Raw genomic sequence first — 25,331 nt, 5'->3', positions numbered from 1 at the left:
AGCTTAACTATAAATTCCATAAGGACAGAGACCTTTATGTTCTGTTCATTTCTGTCCTGGTTTACCGTAGGCCTTCAGGAAATATTTGTTGAATGAGTGAATGAACGAATGAGGAACTATAGCCTGTGTGGGTCCTTAAAGAATGGATACGCTGTAAGTACAGATGGTAGGAAGGACTATTTCAGATGAAGGGAAACGTGCAGTTTACATGTGTGCCTGTTTACTTGGTAACGCTCATATATACTAATTAACACATGAGGACATTTTTGAAAGAAGATTTTTATAGTCTTTCGCCAAACTGTTCCACTTAGCTATTTGTTCGAATTTTATTGTGGCACTTAGCACCATATATTCATACTAAGTTGTTTACATATCTCCTTTTCCTGATGGAATGTGAGCTCCTAGAGCACAGGGGGAATAAATCTTATTTATCATCCCATCTCCACTTTTATCTTAGTGTCTAATAAATATGGGCATTTGATAAATATTTACGGAATGCACAAAATGTGTGAAGGTCTACTGAATGTATAGACAGGGTGCTGAACATGAGGTGAAATGTATTGAGATATGTTTACTTCATGGTCCTTGATCTCAGAGAAGAAATGAGATATGTTTAAAGTACATGTTAAATAGCATTGTAGTGTTGTATATTCATTTATTTTATTTACATTTATATGTATGTATGTGCATATTCATTTATTTATTCCTCTTCTGCCTATTTCCAGAAAGGATTTTAAGAGTTTAGGTAGTATGTGATTATGTGCTCAGACTACAGTATTTAAAGAAGAATGATATGACTTTGTGAATACTGATCAGGAATGCAAATGGGATAAAATGTTCCCAATTGTTTAGAATAAGTTTTGGAATTGAGTGTTATGTAAATACTGAGTACCTTTATATTCATGGCTCTGTGTTATATACTCTAGAGGAAACAAAGGAGAATTAAATACATTTCCTGCCCTCAAAGAGTTCATAATCTAATGGAGGAATCAAGAAATAAATACTGTACTCAATTGATGTTAATCAGAGAGCTCAGAGGAAGAAAGGATTGTGACAGGTACTAGGAGGTGGGTATTAGATGGTCTTGAAGACTGAGTAGGCCTTTACTAGATGAAGATGACAGGAAGGGCATGTTCGGTTAAAATGGAGCGTAATTCTGAGTATGAAGACATTTTAGAATAGGACACATTTGGTGAGTGGTGAACGATCTGGTGTATCTGAACTGTTTTAACCATTTTAGAAAATATGTAACAAGATAGATATGAATTGGTTTATTAAAAGTTAATGAAGATACCATTGTTTTCAGTTCAATGAAAAATTTTTGAGTACTCACAAATTTCAATTTTTAGTTTGTGATTTGCTTTAAGTTTTTGATACTCACTAGCTATGTCTAGATTATCATCTCTGAACTGTGATTTCCTTACTCTATTGGGAATTTCGAATTACAGAACTGAATTAGTTGTTCAGGATTGTTTCCTGACTGCTTTGTGTTTATAACAGAGCCCTAATGGGAAAAACTGTTGACATTTAAGTTCATTTTCTATCCTTCATCTTTAAAGACTTCAGCATATATGATTGAAGAAGAAGTAAAGGAACAGCTAAGAAAAAAACAAGAAGCTTTGAAGCATTTTCAGAAACAAGTCAAACACCGAGTAAACCAACAGATTAAGCTGAGAAAAAAGAAACAGCTTCAGAAGTCTTATGAAGCAGTAAGTTGGAAGGGAGCCTGAGTAAAGAGTGAATGGAAAGCGTGTGTTATGAGATAAACTATTAGGCAGTAACAGAATCACTTTATTTTGATTCCATGCTTTGTGTAATCTGATTTGCTGGCGAGGGCAGTAGAGTTGTATGTTGAGAAACTGTTTTATTCTTGTGTTGTTCTGATTTATTTTTTGCTTTTACTAATTAAAAACAATGTTGAGAGTGTTGGATTCAGATTTGAGTTTGAATTCCGGCTTATGCTGTTTTTAAAAATTAAACGTATTGAGGTAACATTGGTTAATATGTAAATATCAGGTGTACATTACAGTTCATTATCTGTATACTCTATTGCATGCTCACCATCCAAAATCTTGTTTTCTTCTGTCATCATATATTTGACCCTCTTTACCCATTTTGTCTTTTCCCTCTGGTAATCACCATTTTGTTGTCTATTATCTATGAGTTTGTTTTTGTTTGTTTTGTTAGATCATTTGTTACTTTTTTGTTTGATATTCCACATATGAGTGAAATCATATGGTTTCGGTCCTTTTCCTTCTGACCTATTTCACTTAGTATAATACCCTTGAGATCTATCCATGTTGCCAAAAAAGGCATATTTCTTCTTTTTATGACCGAAGAGTATTCTCATGTATATATCTACCATATCTTCTTTATCCATTTATCCACTGGTGGACACTTAGGTTGTTTCTGTATCTTGGCTATTATAAATAATACTGCAATAAACCTAGGGCTACATACACATTCATGAATTAATGTTTTCATATTTTTCAGGTAAATACCCGGAAGAGGAATTGCTGGGTCATATGGTAGTTCTATTCTTAATTTTTAAAGGAAACTCCATACTGTTTTGCAAAGTGGCTGCACAATTTACATTACCACCAACAGTGTACAAGGATTCCCTTTTCTCCACATCCTCTCTAACACTTGTTATTTCTTGTCTTTTTAATAATAGCCAATTTAACAGATGTGAAGTGATGTCTCATTGTGGTTTTGATTAGCATTTCTCTAATAACTAGTGTTATTTTTTCATGTCTCTGTTGGCCATCTGAATGTCTTCCTTGGAAAAATGTCTATTCAGATCCTCTGCCCAGTTTTTAGTCAGATTTTTTGTTTTTCTGTTGTTAAGTTGTCTAAGTTCTTTATCTACTTTGGATATTAACCCCTTTTTGGAAGTATTATTTGCGAATATCTTCTCCCATTCAGTTGGTTGCCTTTTTGTTTTGTTAATGGTTTCTTTTGCTATGCAGAAGTTTTTTAGTTTGATGTTGTCCCATTTGTTTGTTTTTGCTTTTAGAATCAGATTCACAAAAACACCTTTGAGACCAGTGTCCAGAAGCTTAATGCCTATGTTTTCTTCTATGTATTTTATTTTTTCAGGTCTTACAGTTAAGTCTTTAATCGATTTTCGAGTTAATTTTTTGTGTATGGTATAAGATAGTGGTCTGGTTTCCTTTTTTCCTTCTTTTTTTTTTTGCATACGGCTGTCCAGTTTTCCCAACATAATTTATTGAAGAGACTTTCCTTTCTCCATTGTATTCCTTTGACTCCTTTGTTGTAAATTATTTGCCTATATGTGTGTGAGTTTATTTCTGGATTTTCAGTTCTGTTCTATTGGTCCGTGTGCCTGTTTTTTGCCAGTACCATACTGTTTTGATTACTATAGCTTTGTAGTATAGTTTAAAGTTGGAGAGTGTGATACCTCCAGCTTCATGATTTTTTTCCCTCAGGATTGCTTTAGCTATTCAGGGTATTTTGTGGTTCCACACAAATTTTAGGATTTTTTGTTCTGTTTCTGTGAAAAGTGCCATTGAGATGTTGATAAGGATTGCATCGAATGTGTAGGTTGCTTTAAGTAATATGGACATTTTAACAATGTTAATTCTTCCAATCCATAAATGTGGACTATCTTTCCATCTCGTTGTGCCTTCTTCAATTTTTTTCAACAGTGTCTAATAGTTTTCAGTGTACAGGTCTTTCACTTCCTTTAAGTTTATTCCTTGATATTTTATTCTTTTTGTTGTGATTATAAATGAGATTGTTTTCTTCATTTCTCTTTCTGATATTTTGTTGTTAGTATGTAGAAATGTAACAGATTTTTGTATACTGATTTTTTTTTATCTTGCAACTTTACTGTATTAATTTATTATTTCTAATAGTTTGTTGGAGTCTTTAGGGTTTGTCATTGCAAATAGTGACAGTTTTACTTCTTCCATTTCAATTTGGATGTTTTTTATTTCTTTTTCTTGTGTAATTGCTCTGGCTAGGAATTCCAGTAGTATGTTGGATAATAGACTAGAGTGGGCATTTTATCTTGGTCCTAATCTTAGAAGAAAAGCTTTTAGCTTTTTACCCTTGAGTCTGACTTTAGCTGTGGGTTTGTCATATATAACCTTTATTATGTTTAGGCACTTTACTCCTATACCCATTTTTTTGAGACTTTTATCATACATATATGTTGTAAAGCTATAATATTCATTTTTCTCTGTATCTTTTGATTTATTCAGATGTTTTTTCTGCATCTCCTAAGATAATCATATGATTTTTATCCTTTATTTTGTTAATGTGGTGTATCACATTGATTGATTTGCAGATGTTGCATCCCTGGAATTAATCCCATTTGATCATGGTATATGATCCTTTAAATATATTGTATTCAATTTGCTAGTATTTTGCTGAGAAATTTTTTCCTCTGTGTTCATCAGAGATATTGGCCTGTAATTTTCCTTGTCTTGTGTTGTCCTTGCCTGGTTTTGGTATCAGGGTAATGTTGGCCTGGTAAAATGAGTTAGGAAGCATTCCCTTCAATTTTTTGGAAGAGTTTGAGAAGGATAGATATTAAACCTGCTTTGAATGTTTGGCTTCACCAGTGGAGCCATCTGGTCCTGGACCTTTGTTTTTTAGGAGGTTTTTGATTACTATTTCTATTTACTTACTAGTGATCAGTCTATTCAGGTTTTCCAGTTCTTCATAATTCAGTCTACGAAGGTTGTATGTTTCTAAGAATTTCTCCGTTTCTTCTAGGTTTTCCAGTTTGGTGGTGTTTAGCTTTTCTTAGTATTCTTGTATAGTCTTTTGTGTTACTATGGTATCCGTTGTAACTTCTCTTTTCTGATTTTATTTATTTGAGTCTTTCTATTTTTCTTGGTGAGTATAGCTAGAGGTTTGTCAATTTTGTTTATCTTTTCAAAGAACCAGCTCTTTGTTTCATTAATTTTTCTATTGTCTTTTTATTCTGTATTTCATTTATTTGTGCTCTGATTTTTATTATTTTCTTTATTCTACTGACTTCGGGCTTTCTTCTTTTTTTTCTAGTTCCTTAAGGTGTAATGTTAGATTGTTGTTTGAGATTTTTCTTGTTTCTTGAGGCCTGTAATGCTGTAAACTTCCCTTAAAGTATTGCTTTTGCTGCATTCCAAAAATTTTGATGTGTCATATTTTCACTTTTCTCTATATCTTTTGCTTTCTTCTTTTATTTCTTCTTTGACCCAATAGTTAGTTCTTCATTAGCACGTTGCTTAATCTTCACATATTTGTGATTTTTCCAGCTTTCTTCTTGTAGTTGATTTCTAGTTTCATAACATTGTGGTCATAAAAGATGCTTGATATAATTTCAGTCTTCCTAAATTTATTGAGACAGGTTTTATGTCTGAACATATGGTCTGTCTTTGAGAATGTTCTGTATGCACAGAATGTGTATTTTGTTATTTTGTATGGAAAGTTCTATAAATATCTATTTAGTCCTTCTGGTCTACTGTGTCACTGAAAGCTGATATTTCCTTATTGGCTTTCCGTTTGGATGATTTATCCATTGCTGTCAATGGGGTATGTAAGTCCTGTACTATAATTCTACTTTTGTCGGTTTCTCCCTATTGGTCTATTAGTAATTGCATTATATATTTTGGTGCTGCTACTAGGTTGGGTGCACATATTAATAAATGTTATGTCTTCTTGTGAGTTTTGCCCTTTATCATTATAAAATGTCCAACTTTGTCTCTCGTTACCTTTTTTGTCTTGAAATCTATTTTGTCTGAGGTAAATACACCACCACCTGCTTTTCTCTGGATACCATATACTTGGAGTATCATTTTCCATCTCTTCACTTTGAGCCTGTGTTTGTCTTTGGAACTGAAATGGGTCTCTTGATGGCAGTTTATAGTCAGTTCTTGTTTTTTAATCCATCCAGCTACTCTGCCTTTTGATTGGTGAGTTCAGTTCATCTACATTTAGGGTGATTATTGATATATGAGGACTTTTGCAGCCATTTTATCTTTTGTTTTCTGGTTGCTCTGTTTAAATTATTCCTTTTTATATTGTGCATTTATTACCAAATTGCAGTGGCTACAGTTATTTTTGTTATCCCTTCCCCCCTTTAACTTTTATGCTGTAATTGTTTAATATCCTTTTCTGAAATAGAGTTGGAATTTCCCGCTTCTGTCTGTCTCTCTGGGAAAGCCTTTATTTCTTCTTCATATCTAAGGGATAACTTTGCTGGATATATTATTCGAGGCTGGTGGTTTACCTCTTTCAATATTTTTGATATATCATGCTACTCTCTCTTGGCCTATAAAGTTTATACTGAGGAATCTGATGAAAATCTGTAGGGGTTTCCTTGTAGGATACTGTCTTTTTTAACTTCTGACGGTTTTAATATAACGTGTCGTGGAGAAGGTCATTTTGCATTGAGATAATTGCATTGAGATAATTCTGTTAGCTTCTTGTACTTGAATGTCCAGTTCTTTCCCTAGGTTTGGGAAGTTCTCAACAATTATTTCTTTGAATAGGCTCTCTGTTCCCTTTTCTCTCTCTCATTCATCTCCTCTGGGACACCCTTATGTTGCTCTTTCTAATGTTGATAGTTCTCATATAGTTCTTTCATTTTTTTTTTCTTTTAACTTTTGGTTCTCTCTTCTTCCACCTGAATCATTTCTAGATTTCTATCTTTGAGCTTGCTAAGTCTCTCCTATCTAATCTATTCTATTTCCAGTGCTTTCTAATGTGCTCTTTATTCACATTTATTGTGTTCTTCAGCTCCAGAACTTCTGTTTGGTTCTTTTTTAGTTTCATTCTCTTTGGTAAAGTACTCCTTTTGTTCATTAATCTTATCCCTGAGCTCACTGAACTGCCTTTCTGAGTTTTCGTATATCTCATTGAGTTTTTAAAAACTGCAATCTTGAGTTCTCTGTCATTTAAATCACAGTCTTCGTGTCTTTGAGTTTGGTTTATTAAGACTTCATTTTCTCTCTGAGCCACCTTGTTACCTTGGTTAGTCCTGGTACTTGATAAGTTCTTCCTCTGCCTTCGCATTTAAGATAGTGGACTCTTTTTGTTTACTGTTTTGATTTTAGCAATTCAGCAGGTTGATCATTGGAGGTCTTTCTTTTGCTTTCCAGTAGATGGTGCTACAGCACAAGTTTTTGTTTCCTCTTACCTGCTTACTTGCTCTTCAGGGGTCATGATGTCACTGTTGGTGTGGAAATTGACTCCTGGGAGACAGGATAGTGGGTGTCCCTACTGTAGCCAGGTTGCCTTAGTCTTGGGGCACCACCACCATGGTGGGGGGATGTGGCAGGTAGGAAGGAACTGCGTTCATGAGCCCATAGTGCTGCCCCTTGTTTCTAATGGTCGCCAGCACCACTGTGATGTTAGACACATCTCGGTGGCTGCTACTGGGTCTCCTCTCATTTGCAGTTGGGAGAGGGGGAGGAGACAGATTCTTGGCCACCATGCTGCTTCTGCCCTCCCTTAACCTCTGTTGGGCTACAGTGTGGGGGCTGCACTCCAACTTCTCCAACCTTATTGCATTAGCTGGGGCTAGTGCTGCTTTAGAACTGTGTTTGCGAACACCATCTCTATCCTTCCCTCTGTTCTGCCTCCCCTGCCTATTCTGATAAATGCACCTTCAGATGTACTGATGCGTGCATTTCTGAGGTGTGTTTGTATGTTAAGAAACTTCATTGGTTTATAGATGTTTGACTTGTTATAAATTTAAGGGGAAATAAAAAGAGGTCATCTCACTCCGCCGTGATGCTAACCTGGCTTATGTTATTTTATTAGCTAAACGATCTTGGGCTAATTACTTATCTTCTCTGGACAGTAGCTTCTTCACCTATAAAATGGAGATATGATACTTGTCTCATAAGATTGTTGTGAGAATTAGATGAGATAATGTAAATTATTAGCACATGGTAGCTGCCTGGTAAATGTTGGTTGGTTTCCCTACCAATCCCCAATGCTGATCTTAAATCTTTTGGGGGGCTTATAGGAATTATTTCACTGGAGTGGAACCTCAATAGACTCATCTCACTCTTTCTTTCTTTGTGTAGGCAGAGAAAGAAGGTTCTATAGCTATGTATTCTTCAGATCCAGCATGCTTAACTCCTAGAAGAACAAGTGTTTTTCCAAACAATTTGAATGCTGCTATTGAAAGTGCTAGGTTACCGCCTTCCCGGATGCTTGGGGGTGGAATAGAAGATAGAGAAAATCAGAATCAATTATTCCATCAACAAGCCCAGGCTGTAAGTACATATTCATTTTATTTTATGTCTACGATTTTTTTAGTTGTATAACATACCTAGGATATGAAGTGGAGAGAAGGAGGAATCACGTTCCACTCCACAGTTTTTTATCACCTTTTTTTACCTTTATAAGTGGGGAATGGTGGGATGTTTCTATATATGTATGTATGTGTGTGTGTGTACTTAAATTTATATTTATTTTTGGTAAGACACTTTAGAATCATCTAATGTAAAGTACCAAAGTGTCAGAGTTCAGAACTTAATTAGAAAGAGCTTTGGGTCAAAGAACATAGATTTTCCCAGTTACACTGGAATTGTGTTGTGGGTAAGTTACTCTCAACTTTGTAGCATATGGACACAAGTGATTCCTAACCTCTGTTACAAAAAGGTTCAGTATATATATGGGGCATTTCATTTGTTAGTTTTTTGCTTTTTTCTGTCCTTTTATCTGACTCGCACAATAAATAGATTTATAGGTTAAATAATAATATAGTGAACTCTTAACATATTCAGAATTTTTTAAAAATGTAACTTTTATTTAATGATTTATTTTATATACCCAATATTTAAAAATTAACTACTGTGGGTAGATTCATCCACTCAAATCACTTGTTGCCATCCAGTCAACTACCCCTTAGTGTGCCCGAGCTTTTGTCCAATTGATATCATATTTTTCAGCTCTACTTTGGGATTATTTTTCATTTTATTACTTAAAAATGTATACCCAGGGATAGTGAGAGGAGAGAAAAATGTAAATAATGATTATGTGAAAAATAAAAGTTGTGTAACTGCTAATGTGCTTGGTCTAAAGTATGAAGGAAATCTGACTGTGCTGTTAGCATAAATAGGGAAAGCTTTACAAAAGCATATTTTATATTGAAATACTTAAAAAGTTATTTTTCTTTGTCTCAGACTATGACTTTTTCTTGTCACTCCTTTGTAGTCATTATTTTTGTAATCATTTTTGTATTTTTAAGATTTTGAACAATTTGTTGAGCAAATATTTATTGAACCAGGCACTGAATAAAGTACAAAGGATAAGACATGGACTAAGCCACATGCAGTCCTTGCCTTCATGGTGCTTGTAGCTACAAACTCCATTGTATTGCAGATTTTACTTCATCTGTATAACACATAAACAGAACACATGGGGATTTGTTCACAGATATTTGAATGTACTGTTTGTTAAACGTTGTAGGGATACTAGTGAAATGTGAAATAGGACCCTTTGCGGGTTTATATGTACAAGGAGAGATACAAAGCAAATAGAACTCTAATCTATAAGAGATTACTATAGAGTAAATTTACTGTATTTGATGATAAGGTTGTGCTATGGGAGTTCAAAATTTTTTAACTTCCATGGAAATAGTTGGGGAAGAACCCCTAGAAGAGGTAGAATTGAGCTGTATATTTTGAATTGGTAACCTGAATTGAATTGGTAAAGTCAAGAGAATTTTGAGATAGGAGGAACATTGAAAAGTCTAGAACATGTGATGGCACCTTTCTAATTAATAGTTTATAGAGGAGAATAACACAAAATGAGATTGTGTTAGGTAAGAGGAAATCAGGTTATGAAAACTCTTACATGTTACAAAATTTAAAAAAAGTTTTTATACTCTGTTTTTTTCTTAAAAGAAGATGAACTATTGAAGAATGTTCAGGGTCTTAAACTACTTTAAGCCTGTAAACTTATGTCTGTACAATACCAGGACAATAGATGCTTTTTAATCTTACCATTTGTGTTGTAGTTTTTATTCACTAGATGCCACTAAGAACTAGCCATTGAGACTGTTCAAGGGCTGACTCCCTTGGTTTATCTAGAACTGGTTGAGTAAACGGTAAATGTAGTTCACTTTATAAATGTCAGTGGATTTTTCAATTTTCTTTTGTCTTGGAACTATAGAAATGTAGAATCTTGGAGTTGGAAGGGTTTTAAAAGTTTATCTGACCTATTGAAATATTTAAGGATGAAATGACTTGACATCTGGGCTATACTTCAAAATAATATAAAGGTGAGATAAAGTAGGATATTATAGATAAAGCAAGACTGGCTAGGAGTTGATATGTTCAAACTGGTTACTATTTATGTGGGCGTTCATTATTGTAGTCTGTCTACTCTATATCTTTGAAGTTTCTAGTATGTTTGAATTTATTACATTTTAAATCTTAGAAAAGAAAAGACATTATCTATCTAGTTTAACCTTTCTCTCTCTAAGGAATTCTTTTTATGTCTCAAATATATATATAGCCATCTAGTTTCTGCTAGAACACTGCCACTGTTGAGCAACTCATTACTTTTTAGACTATTTATTTCATTTTTAGAAGGCTTGAAATTATTACAAGTATTTTTTCAATATATTGAGTGAAAGTCTTCCTCCCTATAATTTTTACCTATTGAGCCTAGTTTTGTACTCTTAAGTAATAGAAGACAAAATACCATGGTGATCCCTAAGAACACTTCAAGTATTTGATAAGAGCTATCATTTTTCTCCTTTTGGATATCTATATTCCTAATGTCTGCTTATTCTAAGATAAGATAAGACTGGACACCTAAAGTTAGGAATTAGCCCAGCCCCTTGCTTTTTGTTAGGTCTGACTTTTATCTCTAGGGATTGAATTCCTGTTGTGTTTCTTGATAACTTCATTTTGGTGGGGAATTAAAGAACACAACTGATCATTGTTTCATTCTCACCATGTAATAACTTTTTATTTATCTCTAGACTATTAAGTTTACCACTTTCTGGTATGGTATATTCCAGCTTTTTATTTGTTTCTTACTGAATCTCTTATCTTTAAAAAATTTTTTTATTCTCTCTTTTTTTTATATTTTATTAAATTTATTAGGGTGACATTGGTTAATAAAATTATGTAGATTTCAAGTGTACAATTCAATAAAATGTCATTTGTATATTGCATTGTGTATTCACCATAATTGAATTGGAATAACCTGCTAAGTTTTCAGTAATCTATCATTGAAAAAAACCAGTGTTTCAGGCTTTTGGCTGTAAGAATTCAGGCTAACCCAAGCAAGGAGAATGTTTACTTTAAGAATATGCATGTGGTAATAAGGGCAAAGTCACAAATTTATGCATATCCTAACTTCCTTAAGGATTCAGCAACCAGAGAGTTTTTCTGAATCTGAGGTAGCTCCAATGATCCCAACAACTGGGATCTTTGATTTTCACACTAGCATTTGATCATTAACTTGGTCGATTCACTCGTTCTCCTAGGCTGACCAACCTTCTCTATCTACCTGAGATTGAAGGGTTTCCCAGGACATGATACTTTCAGTGCTAAACCTGGGATAGTTCTGGTAAACTGGGAAGTTGGTTACCCTGTCTCGACATGTATGCTTCTCTCTTATTTACTGATTTTTCTATTGCTAACTAGTTTTCTCATCATCATAGCTCTGAAGCTTTGGCATACTTGAAGCTTTTTTAGCCTCTTTTCTCCAGCTTATGACCTTTTAGGTTTACTTCCTGTCTCTGACTTTCTCTCTACTTCCTAGTTCATTGTGTTAGATGAGTCTTTATTGGCCCAGCCTGCCTTTTTGCATTAGGTCTAGGTTACTGGCGACCCTATAGCTTAGTATGCCTACTTAATGATAAAAGAAAGCTAAAGTAATTGATGTATTTGCATTGTGTTCATGGGCTATAACTAGGGGCTCATGTGAGTTGAAGTTTTAATTGTGTACTATTTTTGTGGTCATTGAAAAGCTGAACGCATTTAAAAATCAGTACGCTATTATTTGTCAATAAACTACATTATACTTGAATAGAATTTAACTTTGGGAAGATTTTTATGGCATTAATGTACATTTAAAATTGGTATAAGGTCTGCCTGGCAATAGAGTAGGTGATAGTCTATGAATGTTAGATGTCATTTATACTCATTTTCCATGATCTGCATAGTATTACTACGTTGTTTCATTTATACAATTACATATGTTTCTTCTTTCTAATCCCTAATTGTCTAAAACAGTTGCATGAAAAAATTAAAAAGAACTGAAGAAAATATGAACCATGAATGGGGATATCTGCATATTTGTCAAATTTTATCCTTTGTATTTGAAGTTTTAAATTTTTGTTTTAATATGTGACCATTGTTTGCTTTCAGTTTTAAGATTTAAGTCTCAAAATTTGTTTATATAGTAAATTTTTATTTTATCAGTCAGAATCCCTTTGCTTATCGGTAGTTAAACAGGTGCTAAGTTTTCTATAAAATGAATAACTCATTTCCATAAGGGAGTTTTAAAGTCTTTGTTAATAACAATAGCTACAAAAGAATGAAAACTGTGCCTAAGCTTTCAGTATACAGAAGACTTTTGGTCGAATTTTTTGTTTATGTAGTCACACACATACATACACCACACGTGCACACACACATGTATGTTTAAACTTACATATGTAAATATATGTACATGTGCTCACATACAAATGCATACCTACATATATGCACTCACAAATATATGTAGTGATCACCACTATCTTACAATAAGAAATGTGCTTATATACCTATTCATTTTACATAATTTGATTTATAACATCCTCTTATTTTCTGTGTTTTTATTTAATGCTTATGTTTTTACTTGATCCTTAAACTTAGTGGCTTCAAATGACAGAAATTTATTCTCTCAGAGTTCTGAAGGCCAGAAGTCCAAAATCAGTTTCACTGAGCCAAAATCAAGATGTCAGTAGGGCTGTGCTCCTTCCACAGATTCTAGTGGAAAATTTGTTTCTTTACTCTTCCAGCTTTTGATGTCTGCTGGTATTCCTTTGCTTGTGGCCATATCATACCAACCTCTTCCTCTGTCTTCACATCACCTTAATGCCTTCTGCATGTCAAATCTTCTTCTACCTCTTATTAGGATATTCATGATGGCATTTAGGGCCCATCTAGATAATTCAGGATTATCTCATCTCTAGATCCTTAACTAATCATATCTTGCAAAGGCCCTTTTTCCTGATAAAGTAACATTTAAAGGTTTCAGGGATTGGGACCGGATAACTTTGGGTGACTGTTACTCAGCCTACTACAGTCCTCACAGCAGGTCATCGAACGGACCTTTTGGTTGAGGCTTGATGATAGGTTATGGTAATGACAGAGAAACAGAACGGATATAATATATATTCCAACTGCTGGCCCATTTGAAATGTCCTGTTCACAGGACTAATCAATCTGTGACTCTAACAGAGATTTGGACTTGATAAGAAATGAAGATTATGTATCCTAACTTAAATCTGTTACATTGAGCAGGACAATAATATGTATCATACTTGGCAATGAGTAAAGCAAGCATATTCATGGCTCTGTATTTTTTCATAACCTCAACTGTACATATATCTCTTTTTGCATTGTGAGTAACTAGCTTGACCCCTGTAGCCACTCTGTGCTAACTAAATTTATAAATCTCTCTCTTAGTGGTATAAAGAGTACTGTTTCAAGGTGATTTCTCTGGCTAGAGGCATACACCTTCTAGAAGCGAGAGCAAAACAGAGATGACATGCTGTAAGGGAACAGCACTGGTGGGGAGAGAGTGTTTTTATCCCTAGCTCACTATTAGTAAAAATCATAAAGTATTTATTATTTATATCAGTAAATCATAGTTGTGATTTCCCTTAAAGGAACAATGGATAACATAAACTTTCACTGGATGGGTTAGAGCTGGTATTGGCTTGGTTATACTTTTGCTGAGTAGTATAGGGATATGCTTTTCTTCTATATGTAGTGCTCAGCCTAAAAAAATGATACCCCGTTCATTTCTGTGTTTTCCTTAAAGGAACATTCTGTACAGATTTGTGAGATATGAAATAGGCTGTGCTTCTCTGGGAAAAAAAATCAAAATTAGGCACTTACTAAAATTACTAGGTAGAGATAAGGAATGAACAGAAAGTCAACATATTAATACTCATCGTCAGCTGTTACTTATAGAGTACTTAAAACAAATTAGATCTGTTGAGGTGTTTGAGTTTGTGTTCTAAGTTAACTTAGGAAGCCTTCCAGGAATTTGAAAAGACTTTAAATAACTACAGTCTTCACATGTGGGAGTGAAGAAGGGGTTCATGTAAACAGGAGAAAAGGATTTGAGGACTAGGAATAGAATCTTCAATATTTCATCACTTCAATAGAGTGAGGAAATAACTAGACGTGCAAGGACCAGTTGAAGAAATAATTTCTTATTGAGAAGACGAATGAAAGGTAAGGAATGTGTCTGCTGGATAATTTCCAAGTGTATTAATTCAGACTTTTAGGTTTTGATATTTTTTTGTATACATACTTAATATAAAGAATACATTTAAACAAGTTATGAAATACAGTCTCTTAGAATAATAAACATAATGTTGTAAAAACACTTATCGGCAGATCACAATCTCCTTTACAAGTAATCTTCTTGTCTTAGCTCTGGCATTTTTTTAATAATAAGAACCTGTTTTCCTGTTGGAACACTTTAGTGAATTTGGTATTAAGACTTTAGCTTGTTTTTGTTTCCTTTTCTCCCCCCCTTTCTCTGACAGCTTAGTCAAACCATGAAACAGGCACGTCACCGGCTGGCATCTTTTAAAACTGTGAGTAAAAATAATACATCAGTGTTTCCAGATGGTACAAGGAAAAGCTTTCCCACCCAAGAGGTAAATTAATTTCTAATAAATTAAAAAAAAAAGATAAAAAAGATAAAAATTTATTTATATATCAACACTATTTAGAATTGTAAAATAATTGAAAATAACTGTAAATATCCAACAGTAGGGAATGGTTAAAAATTATAATGTATCCATATATGGCCATTCTAAAAAATATCATGCTTTTAAAAAATATCTGAAGACAAGGGAAAGTATCTGTGATATAAAGTTCAATCAAAAAAGTAGGATATAAAATTATATACATATAATTTTAATTAAAAAAATTTATTCAATAAATATTTATGGAAGGTCTACAATTGCCAAGCATTGTTCTAGGACCAAGACTTAAAGTGGTGAAAAAAGATAGACTAAGATCCCTCAAGGAGCTTCTGTCCTAGTGGGGAAGCATATAATAAAAAGCACATAGATATAGAATATAATTTCAAATGATAATTGCTATGACAAAAATAAAATAAAGAGATGGGGAGAGAATGCTATGTGCATAGACAGAAGCTGGAAAGAATACTGATTATTTCTGGGTAGTGTTATTACAGGTGATTTTTATTTTCTTGGTTTTCTTTACTTTAAAATTTTCCCATAATGTATATATATTTCACTTTCTAATTAGGAAAAAATCAATACCAGTATTTTTTAAGAAGAAATTCTTTTGATTTAAAATATAAGGTAAGATTGAAAAATTGGAACCCAGATGTGGAGCTAGACTTAAAAGGTTGCTCAAGGCTATATTTATAAAATAACACTGTTTTGGTGCCTACTTATTTCAGTGTTCACAAATTTGGATGGTAAACTCACGTGCTTTCCTGTGTTTATTTAATTATGGGATTAATTTCAAGTTTTGATAGGCAGCGTCCAGAAAAATGGACCATTCAGTCTTTTTTACTTTATTTTTTTTTGCTGTCGTCAACTCTGTCTTTTTTAGCTCTTTCTCAGTTTTGCTTTCTAATTGGTATTCTTGTACATTTTTCTAGATTATACATATGTATCTTATTTATGTATTTTTTCCTTAGGTATCTCAACACAACAGTCAAAAACATTTGACTCATATGCTTGCAGTTGGTAGAATACTAAACTATGATGTCTCCCTCTTTAGTGATAATTAAGAAATTTATAGTTAAATATCAAAATATAAGCATGGACGTATATTCATATATGGCCTTCCATTTTAGATGCATTCAGTATGGTTACCTTTTTCTAGCATTGCCTTGTTGTAACTCAAGGTAGAGCTTCTTTTGTACCTAAATTCTCCTCAGTGGTTTGATATCTTAACAATTTTCATATCTACCCTGGATTTGGCCATAATATAGTTTGGGCTATTAGACTGACTGTTAAAATGAGATTAGACATATTTTAATAAACCAAAAATAAAAGGGTTATCAGATCCTAGAGTTTGATATTTTATATTGTGTAGAATGTGCTCAGACCTTTCAATTGTTTTTTTAGAAAGAGTCCTGTTCACAGGTCTGACTGAAATAATTATCTAGTAGAAAGGAGGAGGATTAAGTCAGAGATAACATCCTTGTATAAACCGGTTTTATACGTCAAAGGTGCCATTTAAGTGTAATAAATGGTGACGATGGATTCAGGCTGGCTGCTTGCTTCCAAAGAATGCATGTGTGTTTTTCAGGTATAACATCAGAAATAAATCTCCATATAATTGAAAAGGATATAAGAAATTAGCGACATTTTTCTTATCACTCATATCAAGTATGCAGTCTTTTCCTCAAATATAAACAGTTTCTACTTTCTCAGTTATATGAAGTGGCCAGTCAGAAAGGAGAAAACTCTGTAACCCAGCTGAACTCTGCTTTCATTTTCTTGTTAGACTTATTTTTACTGACTTTAGAACCTGTTTGATTGTTATTGTTTTTCCAGACATGGAGATACAATTAGAAGATAGACTTGCTTACCTGCTGTCAGGTCACTAAGACGAAAATCATAAGCCTTCTAAAACTGTTATTGGCTAGAATAGGGGCAAATTGTCATTTATAAAGTTAATATGCCTCCTACCAGCCTATCTCCCTCCATATGTTTGATGTGTGAGTGACTCGTTTGTGCATTTGAAGAACTATTTGTTATCCATTTTCCTGTGTTATACTGCCATCGCCTGCTAAGATCACTCTAGATGTTTCACAAAAACTCAGCTTAGTATCATGAGCATATTGCTTTCTAGACTCCATTTTATATTTACATTGATTTTTTTGCCCCAGCAAGCACTTTGTAGGAAACTGTCATCCATCAGGATAAACATAGAAACAAGAGGAGATTTACCCTTTAAGGTCCATCAAGGTCTTTTAAATACTGTTTATTACCAGAACGTTATGGAAAATCAGGTAGGGAAATGTAAAGAGTAGAGGGAAAAAATAATGGTTTGTTATAACTATCCACATCTAATAAAGGATGGATTTAAGGGTTAAGATTATAATGTCTAGTATTGTTTTTTTAAACATTTTTATTGAGATATAATTCACATACCACACAGGGTTATGCAACTGCCACCACAATCTAATTTAGAATATTTTCTTCTCCCCTAAAAGAACTCCTGTTTCCATTAGCGGTCACTCCCAATTCCTTCTCTGTCCCTACCCACAGTCCTAAGCAACCACTAATCTACTTTCCGTCTCTGTGGTTTGATTATTCTAGGTATTTCATATAAATAGAATTGTAATATGTTTTTCTTTGTGACTGGCTTCTTTGACCTTGAATAATGTTTTCAAAGTTCATTCATGTTGTAGCATGTACCAATGCTTTTTATCGCTGAGTAATATTCCGTTGTATGGCTGTATCCATTCATTAGTTGATGGACATTTGGGTTGTTTCTACTTACTGGCTTTTATAATTGTGCTATGAGCAATTGTGTACCTGTTTTTATGTAGACGTTCATTTCCTTAGTAGAATATCTTGAGGAACTGACAAGCTGTTTTTCATCAGCAATATATGAGGGTTTTAATTTCTTCACGTCCTCTCCAATACTTGTTATTGTCCATCTTTCTGATTATAGCCATCCCAGTGGGTATAAAGTGGTAACTCACTGTACTTTCGATTTGTATTTTTCTAATGATCTTGAGTATCTTTTCATTTGCTTATTGCCCATTTCTATACCTCTTGTGGAGGAAAAGTCTATTCAGATGTGGTGCCCATTTTTAATTTGTCTTTTTATTATCAAGTTGTAAGAGTTCCTTATATATTCTGGATACAAGTTCCTTATCAAATACATAATTTGCACATATTTTCTCCCATTCTGTGTCATTTCACTTTCTTAATGCTGTCATTTGTAGCACAAAATTTTTAATTTTGGTGTAGTCCAATTTATCTATTTTTTCTTTTGTTGTGCTTTTGGTATAGTATTTAATAAACTGCTGCTTAATCTGAGGTTGTAGAGATTTTCTCCTGTATTTTAATAATTTTATAGCTCTGGCTGTTACATTTAGGTCTATGATCCATTGTGACTTAATTTTTATATTAACTTTTTTGTGAGGAAGCATTCTGACTTAATTCTTTTGCATGTAGATATCCACTTGTCCCAGTACCATTTGTTGAAAAACTATTCTTTCTCTATTTAATTGTCTTGACACTCTCGTTGAAAATTACTTGACTGTTCTTATAAGGATTTATCACTGTCTTTACAATATTGTCTTCTGAGATCCATAAACATGAAATTCTTTCCATTTATTTAGGTTTTCTTTAGTTTCTTTCTACAATATTTTATAGTTTTCAGTGTATAGTCTTTTTTATGGCTGTACTTTAAAAAAAATTAGTTTTATATTAGCTTCAGGCATAAAGCACAGTGGTTAGATATTAGTATAATTTACGAAGTGATCCTCACGATCAGTTTAGTATCCTCTTGGCACTATACATAGTTATTATAATATTATTGACTATTTTCCCTATGCTGTACTCCATACCCCATGACCGATTTTTACTCAAAAATTTACAAATTTGTACTTCTTAATCCCTTCACATTTTTCACCCAGTCCCCCAATTCCCCTACTGTCTGGCCATCACCAGTTTGTTCTCTGTATTTATGAGTCTGTTTTCATTTTGTTTATTCATTTATTTTGTTCCTTAAATTCCACATATAAGTGAAATCATATGGTATTTGTTTTTCTGTCTGACTTATTTAACTTAGCATTATATCCTTTAGGTCCATTCGTGTTGTTGCAAATGACATGAATTCAATTTTTTTTTGACTGAAATATATACAATATTCCATTGTATATATGTACCATAACTTCTTTATCCAATTATCTGTTGGTGGGCACTTAGGTTGCTTCCATATCTTGACTATTGTAAATAATGCTGCAGTGAACACAGGGGTACATAAATTGTTTTGAATTAGTATTTTCGTTTCTCGAGATAAATACCTGGAAGTGCAATTTGCTAGGTCATACGGTAGTCTTATTTTTAATTTTTTGAGGAACCTCCAAACTGTTTTCCATTGTGGCTGTACCAATTTGCAATCCCACCAACAGCATACGAGGGTTCCCTTTTCTCCACATCCTCGCTAACACTTGCTGTTTTTTGATTTATTGATTATAGCCATTCTGACAGGTATGAGGTGATATCTCATTGTGGTTTTGATTTGCATTTCTCTGATAATTAGTGAGCTTGAGCATCTTTTCGTATGTCTATGAAAAGATGTATGTCCTCTTCGGAGAAATACCTATTCAGATCTTTGGTCCCTTTTTTAATTGGATTGTTTATTTTTTTGGTGTTGAGTTGTATGAGTTCTTTATAAATTTTAGTTATTAACCCCTTATCTGATGTATCATAGGCAAATATGTTCTCTCATTCAGTAGGTTGTCTTTTTGTTTTGTTGATGTTTTCCTTTGCTGTGCAAAAATGTTTTATTTTTATGTAGTCCTATTTGTTTATTTTTTCTTGCCTGAGGATATATATAAGAAAAAAAATTACTAAGAGCAATGTCAGAGAGTTTACTACCTATGTTTTCTTCTAGGAGTTTTATGGTTTTGGGTCTTACATTTACGTCTTTAATCAGTTTTGAGTTTATTCTTGTATGTGGTATAAGAAGGTGGTCCAATTTCATTTTTTTGCATGTATCTATCCAGTTTATCCAACATCGTTTATGGAAGAGACTGTCTTTACCCCATTGTATATTCTTGTCTCCTTTGTCATATATTAAATGAATGTATAAGCATGGTTTATTTCTGGCTTCTCTATTCTGTTCCATTGATCTATGTGTCTGTTTTTTATGCCAGTACTATGCTGTTTTGATTACTATAAGCTTGTAGTATAGTTTGATATCAGGTAGTGTGATACTTCTAGCTTGGTTCCTTTTTCTCACTATTGTCATGGCTATTTGGGATCTTTTATGGTTCTATATAAATTTTAGGATTATTTGTTCTAGTCTTCTGAAAAATGTTATGGTTATTTTGATAGAGATTGCATTGAATCTTTAAATTCCTTTGGGTAGTATAGTCATTTTAACAATGGTAATTCTTTCTAACCATGAGCATGGTATATGCTTTTATTTATTTATATTTTCTTCAGTTTCTTTTTTTTAAAGGCTTATAATTTTCCAAGTACAGGTCTTTTATCTCCTTGGTTAAATTTATTCCTATGATATTTAATTGTTTCTGATGAAATTGTAAATGGGATAGTTTTCTTAATTTCTCTTTTTGGTAGTTCATTATTGGTGTATGAAAATGCAACTGACTTCAGAATATTAATTTTGTAACATGCTACTTTACTGAATTCATTGATCAGTTTTAATAGTTTTTTGGTGGAATCTTTAGGGTTATCTCTATATAGTATCATGTCATCTGCAAATAATGACAGTTTTACTTATGCCTTTCCAATTTGGTTGCCTTTTATTTCTTTCTTGTCTGATTGCTGTAGCTAGGACTTCTAATACTATGTTGAATAAAAGTAGTGAAAGTGGGTATCCTTGTCTTGTTCCTGATCTTAAGGAAAACGCTTTTAGCTTTTTGTAACTGAGTATGATGTTGGCTGTAGGTTTGTCATATGTGACCTTTATTATGTTGAGGTATGTTCACTCTACTCCCACTTTGCTGAGAGTTTTTATCATAAATGGACGCTAGATGATCATATACAATTTTTATCTTTCAGTTTGTTTATGTGGTATATCACATTAATTGATTTGCAGATACTGAACCAACCTTGCATCCGGGAATAAATCCAACTTGATATGATCTTTTTAATATACTACTGAATTTGGTTTGCTAATATTTTGTTGAAGATTTTTGCATCTATCTTTATCAGGGATATCAGCCTATAGTTTTCTTTTTTTTGTAATTTCTTTGGTTTTGGAATCAGGCTAATGATAGTCTCATAAAATCAGTTTGGGGGCCTTCCCTCCTTTTGAATTTCTTTGGAATAGTTTGAGAAGAATGGGTGTTAGTTCTTCTTTGAATGTTTGGTAAAATTCATCCGTGAAACCATCTGGCTGAGGACTTGTTTTTTGGGAATTTTTTGATTACTGATTTGATTTCTTTAGAGGTAATCGGTTGGTTCCTATTTTCTGTTTCTTGACTCAGTCTTGGGAGATTGGCTTGTTAGTGATGAAGTCTTTTAGCTTAGAAGCTTCGGAGTAGTCTTGCTTGTAGGTTCTTGCTTTTCATCACTTCGAATATTTTGTGCCAATCCCTTAGGTTTCTGTTGAGTAATCAGCTGTTATTCTTATGGAAGTACCATGGTAAATAACTAGCTGTCTTTCTCTTGCTGCTTTTAGAATTCTCTCTTTGTCTTTAACCTTTGGCATTTTAATTATGTTGTGTCTTTGCGTGGGTTTGTTTGGGTTCTTCTTGTTTGGGACTCTTTGCACTTCCTGGGGTTGTATGTCTATTTTCTCTACCAGGTTAGGGACGTTTCTGTCATTATTTCTTCAAATAGGTTCTCAATCCCTTATGCTCTCTCTTCTCCTTCTGGTACCCCTAAGATGCGAAAGTTGATATGTTTGAAGTTGTCTCAGAGGTCTCTCAAACGTTACTCATTTAAAATTCTTTTTTTCTTGTTGCTGTTCCAATTGGGTGTTTTCTACTACTATGTCTTCCAAATTGCTGATTCAATCCTCTGCTTCCTCTAATCTACTATTGATTCATTCTAGAATATTCTTCATTTTAGTTATTGTATTCCTCATTACTGACTTTTTTTTTTTTACGGTTTCTGTGTCCTTTTGTATGCTATCTCTCTGTTCAAGTTCTCACTGAGGTCATCTATTCTCCCCTAAGTTCCTTATAACCAGTGTTTTGAACTCTGTATCTGTACGGTTGTTTGCCTTCATTTCGTTTAGTTCTTTTTCTGGAGTTTTCTTCTGTTGTTTTATTTGTGACATTTTTTTTTTGTTTTGTTTCCTCGTTTTAGTTGCCTTTCTGTGTTCATTTCTATGTATTAAGTAGATATGTTACGTCTCCCAGTCTTGGTCAGGTGGCCTGATGTAGAGGTGCTCTGTGTGGCCCAGTGGTGCAGTCTCCCTGATTGCCTGCACTGGAAGCTCTGGGGACTATCCCTTGTGTGAGCTGTATGTGTTCCACTGTTGTAGTTAAGCCGTGATTGCTGTTAGCATGTCAGTGAATGGGTTTGACTTTTAGGTTGACTGGCTGTGAGAATTGGCCATGTCCACAGGATATGAGCTGCTGTGTGGGAGCTGACCTCATGGAGTAGGATTCACCCCAGCAGCCTTGCGTACCTGTTGAGACCAGCCTTTGGGTGTGCCACTTGTGGGGCTAATCAGGTGGTGCTCTGTTGTGGTCTGATGCCAGCCTCTGGATGTGTTGGTCCTGTGGCCCCTCGGGAGGGGCTCCTGTGCAGGCCAAAGTCAGCTGCTGCTTGACTGCCTAAGGCTATCTTGTAGGAGATATAAAGCGGTCTGTGACTAGTCACAACCTGTGCTAGACCTGGAGGTAAGTGTGAGAGACCACACTGAACCAAGGCTTGCTGCCACCAGTACTTGTCCTGGGGCAGCTTAGCTAAAGGTCTAGGGCACTCCAAGGCCTGAGGCTTCTTGCCAGCTGCCTGTAAGGCTCAGCAATTAATAGAACCTTTGAGTGACATGAGAATTGGGTGGGGCTGGAACCCAGGAAGTCATGGGGTAAAGTGAGCAGATATCACTTGGCCAGTGCAGATTCAGGTTTGGTGCCAGAGTTGAACCTCTGGCCTCTTGCAAAAGTCTCTGATCACATTGAGGCCAACCCCCTGCCCGCCTCAGGCCCATAAACCTCCGAGACCTGCCTAAGAAATACTCAACTCAGGCAGGTGCTGGCTGTCCACCACCGACAGTTTATTCCCAGGTGCACAAGCCTAGTGAGCTGAGGACTATTAATTGCTGTTGAATGTGCCTTCTATAGAGTGCAGGGTGGAATTGGTTGCTGGGCAACAAGCACAATGCAGGCAGTTTGCAAGCTGTGGGGCAGGGCCCCAGTGAGCCATGGGGTAGAGTGAGCTGATCTCACCGGGTCAATGCAAATTCAGAATTGGCCAAATTCAGAATTGGCCACGGTAGGGAGAGGGTTCAGCGTAGGCAAGGTGACGCCCACCTTGACTACACAGGAAGAGGGTCTGACAAAGGGTCAATGGCGGCTGTCCCTCCAGTCCTTGCCCTGAAGCCACACAACTCAGTCTTTACCCATATGTCTCTTGCACCTTCTAAGCTGCTGACCCTCTACTGGAGCCAGGGTATCTGTGAACAAGTGAGTCAATGCACTGGCTCTTTAAAGGGACATCTGAGTTTCCGGGTTCCTTCCATGTCACCCAGGTGGTCAGAATTCCCACTGATTTTTATAGTCCCATTTTGTGGGGACTCCTTTTTTTGGCCCTGGAACCCTGGGTTGGGGAGCCCCAGTGTGGGGCTGCATCCCCTTGCTCCTTCAGGGTTCAGGGGGACCTCTGCAGCTGAGATATCCCTCCTGAAGCTCACCTGCTAGGCATGGGTGTGGGGCTAGCCCATTTCTCACCTCCACCCCTCCTACTGGTCTCGATGTGGCCTGTTTTTATATCTTCAGTTATAGATGATATGTTCAGCAAGACTTCAGGTGGTTCTCCAAGTTGATTATAATTTAGTTGTCATTTTAATGCAGTTGTGGAGTGGAGGAGGCGAGCACTGCATTAACCTACCCTGCCATATTGACCCACTCTTCAGTGGATAGTCTTGCACTTCTTTTGTGATGTCCTGTTTTTATACTATTTGACTATACTGACCTACTAAAATTAAATTAGTAGTGTGCATTAGCCTAGGATTTTATTGCAGTTACATTGTTTCTTTTTTTTTCATTCTTGTTTGTGTGTTCTTTAGGAACACGACTCTGAGGAATCTTCATCTATTATGATAGACAAGAAAGAGAGAGAAAGTTTGTTTTCGTGGGACCAGCAGGATCTCCTTTCTGAAGACAAGGACAAACCTTTCAGCAGAGAGCGGGTAAAGCAGAGTAAAAGGAGATAGTATAATAGAAATTAAACTAATTGTCATTTACAGTAGGCATGCCAGTACTGAGTACAATGGAAATTAAACTAATTATGATTTGGATTACAGATGCCAGTACTGTTGTACTAGTTTGGGATTGTAGATTTAGGTTAAGTTGAGCAAAGAGTATAATTTCACATTTTATTCTAATAATTTTATTGACTACCATATCTTTTTAAGATTACTTTAGGAATCTCATGGAAAACCTAGAGCGTTGCTACTACCTATTCTATATGTGATGTTTATATTCACTTTTAGAAAGTACAATTCAAAAATCCATTATTTGCTGTGATGGAAGAGGAAGAGCTAAAGAAGTTACATCTTCATGGCCTTCAGGATATTCTTCCAGAAACCCAGGATTATCTTTCAAAAGCCCGAGGTGATCTGCTGGACACCCAGAGTAATTTGACAAGAGTCCAGAATATCGAGGTGGAAGTCCAGAGTGTTGAGTCAGACACCCAGGCTATTGAACCGGAAGGCCAAGCTGTTGAGCCTGAAGCCCAGGCCGTTGAGCCTGACGTCCCGGTTGTTAAGACAGAAACTCAGAGTATTATGCTGGAAGTCCAGAGTACTGAACTAGAAGATGGGAGTATTATATTGGAAGCCCGGGATTTTCTATCACCAAATGAGGCTTTTCCACCCAAAGATCAGAGTATTCTACTCAAATGTCAGGACCAACATTTTCTACGCAAAGACCAGCATGTTCTTGCCAAAGACCAGAATATTCTACACAGATGTCAAAACCAGCATTCTCTACCCAAATATCAGAATGTTTTCCCGAAAGATCAGAATGCTCTGCCCAAATGTCAGGACCAGGATTTTCTATCCAGATATCAGGTAAAATAGAGTGGAAAGGAGATATAACAAGAAGAAAGGTACTTAAAGTTTGGCGTAGGATTTGCAAGGGCTATATTGCAGCTGATTTGGGGATTCATAGTTGGAAGAAAGTAGTTTCCTGATTGATTTCTAAAAACTCTAGGCTTCTCATTGTGTTAAAGTATTATCAAAAGCATATTA

General features: G+C 34.9%; 1 protein-coding gene across 9 annotated transcripts in view; it reads left to right on the top strand.

Annotated features, from left to right (window-relative positions):
• Nucleotides 1-25,331, top strand: part of CCDC15 (coiled-coil domain containing 15) — a 65,478-nt gene that overhangs the window by 1,164 nt on the left and 38,983 nt on the right. For 6 of the 9 annotated variants that reach the window (XM_039872796.1, XM_039872801.1, XM_039872800.1 and 3 more), the window contains exons 3-7: nt 1,560-1,709; nt 8,046-8,237; nt 14,753-14,866; nt 24,147-24,269; nt 24,573-25,151. In XM_039872796.1, coding sequence (XP_039728730.1) covers nt 1,560-1,709; nt 8,046-8,237; nt 14,753-14,866; nt 24,147-24,269; nt 24,573-25,151 — 1,158 coding nt within the window. The remainder of the gene's footprint in view (nt 1-1,559; nt 1,710-8,045; nt 8,238-14,752; nt 14,867-24,146; nt 24,270-24,572; nt 25,152-25,331) is intronic. The other 3 variants (XM_039872798.1, XM_039872799.1, XM_039872802.1) reach the window with 3 other exon arrangements.

Source organism: Pteropus medius, unplaced genomic scaffold (assembly GCF_902729225.1).
Source record: "Pteropus medius unplaced genomic scaffold, Ma_sr-lr_union100, whole genome shotgun sequence".
In the NCBI taxonomy this organism is placed as follows: Eukaryota; Metazoa; Chordata; class Mammalia; order Chiroptera; family Pteropodidae; genus Pteropus; species Pteropus medius.
Note: the sequence above shows the minus strand (reverse complement) of the source record. Positions and strands in the feature narration are given on the sequence as shown.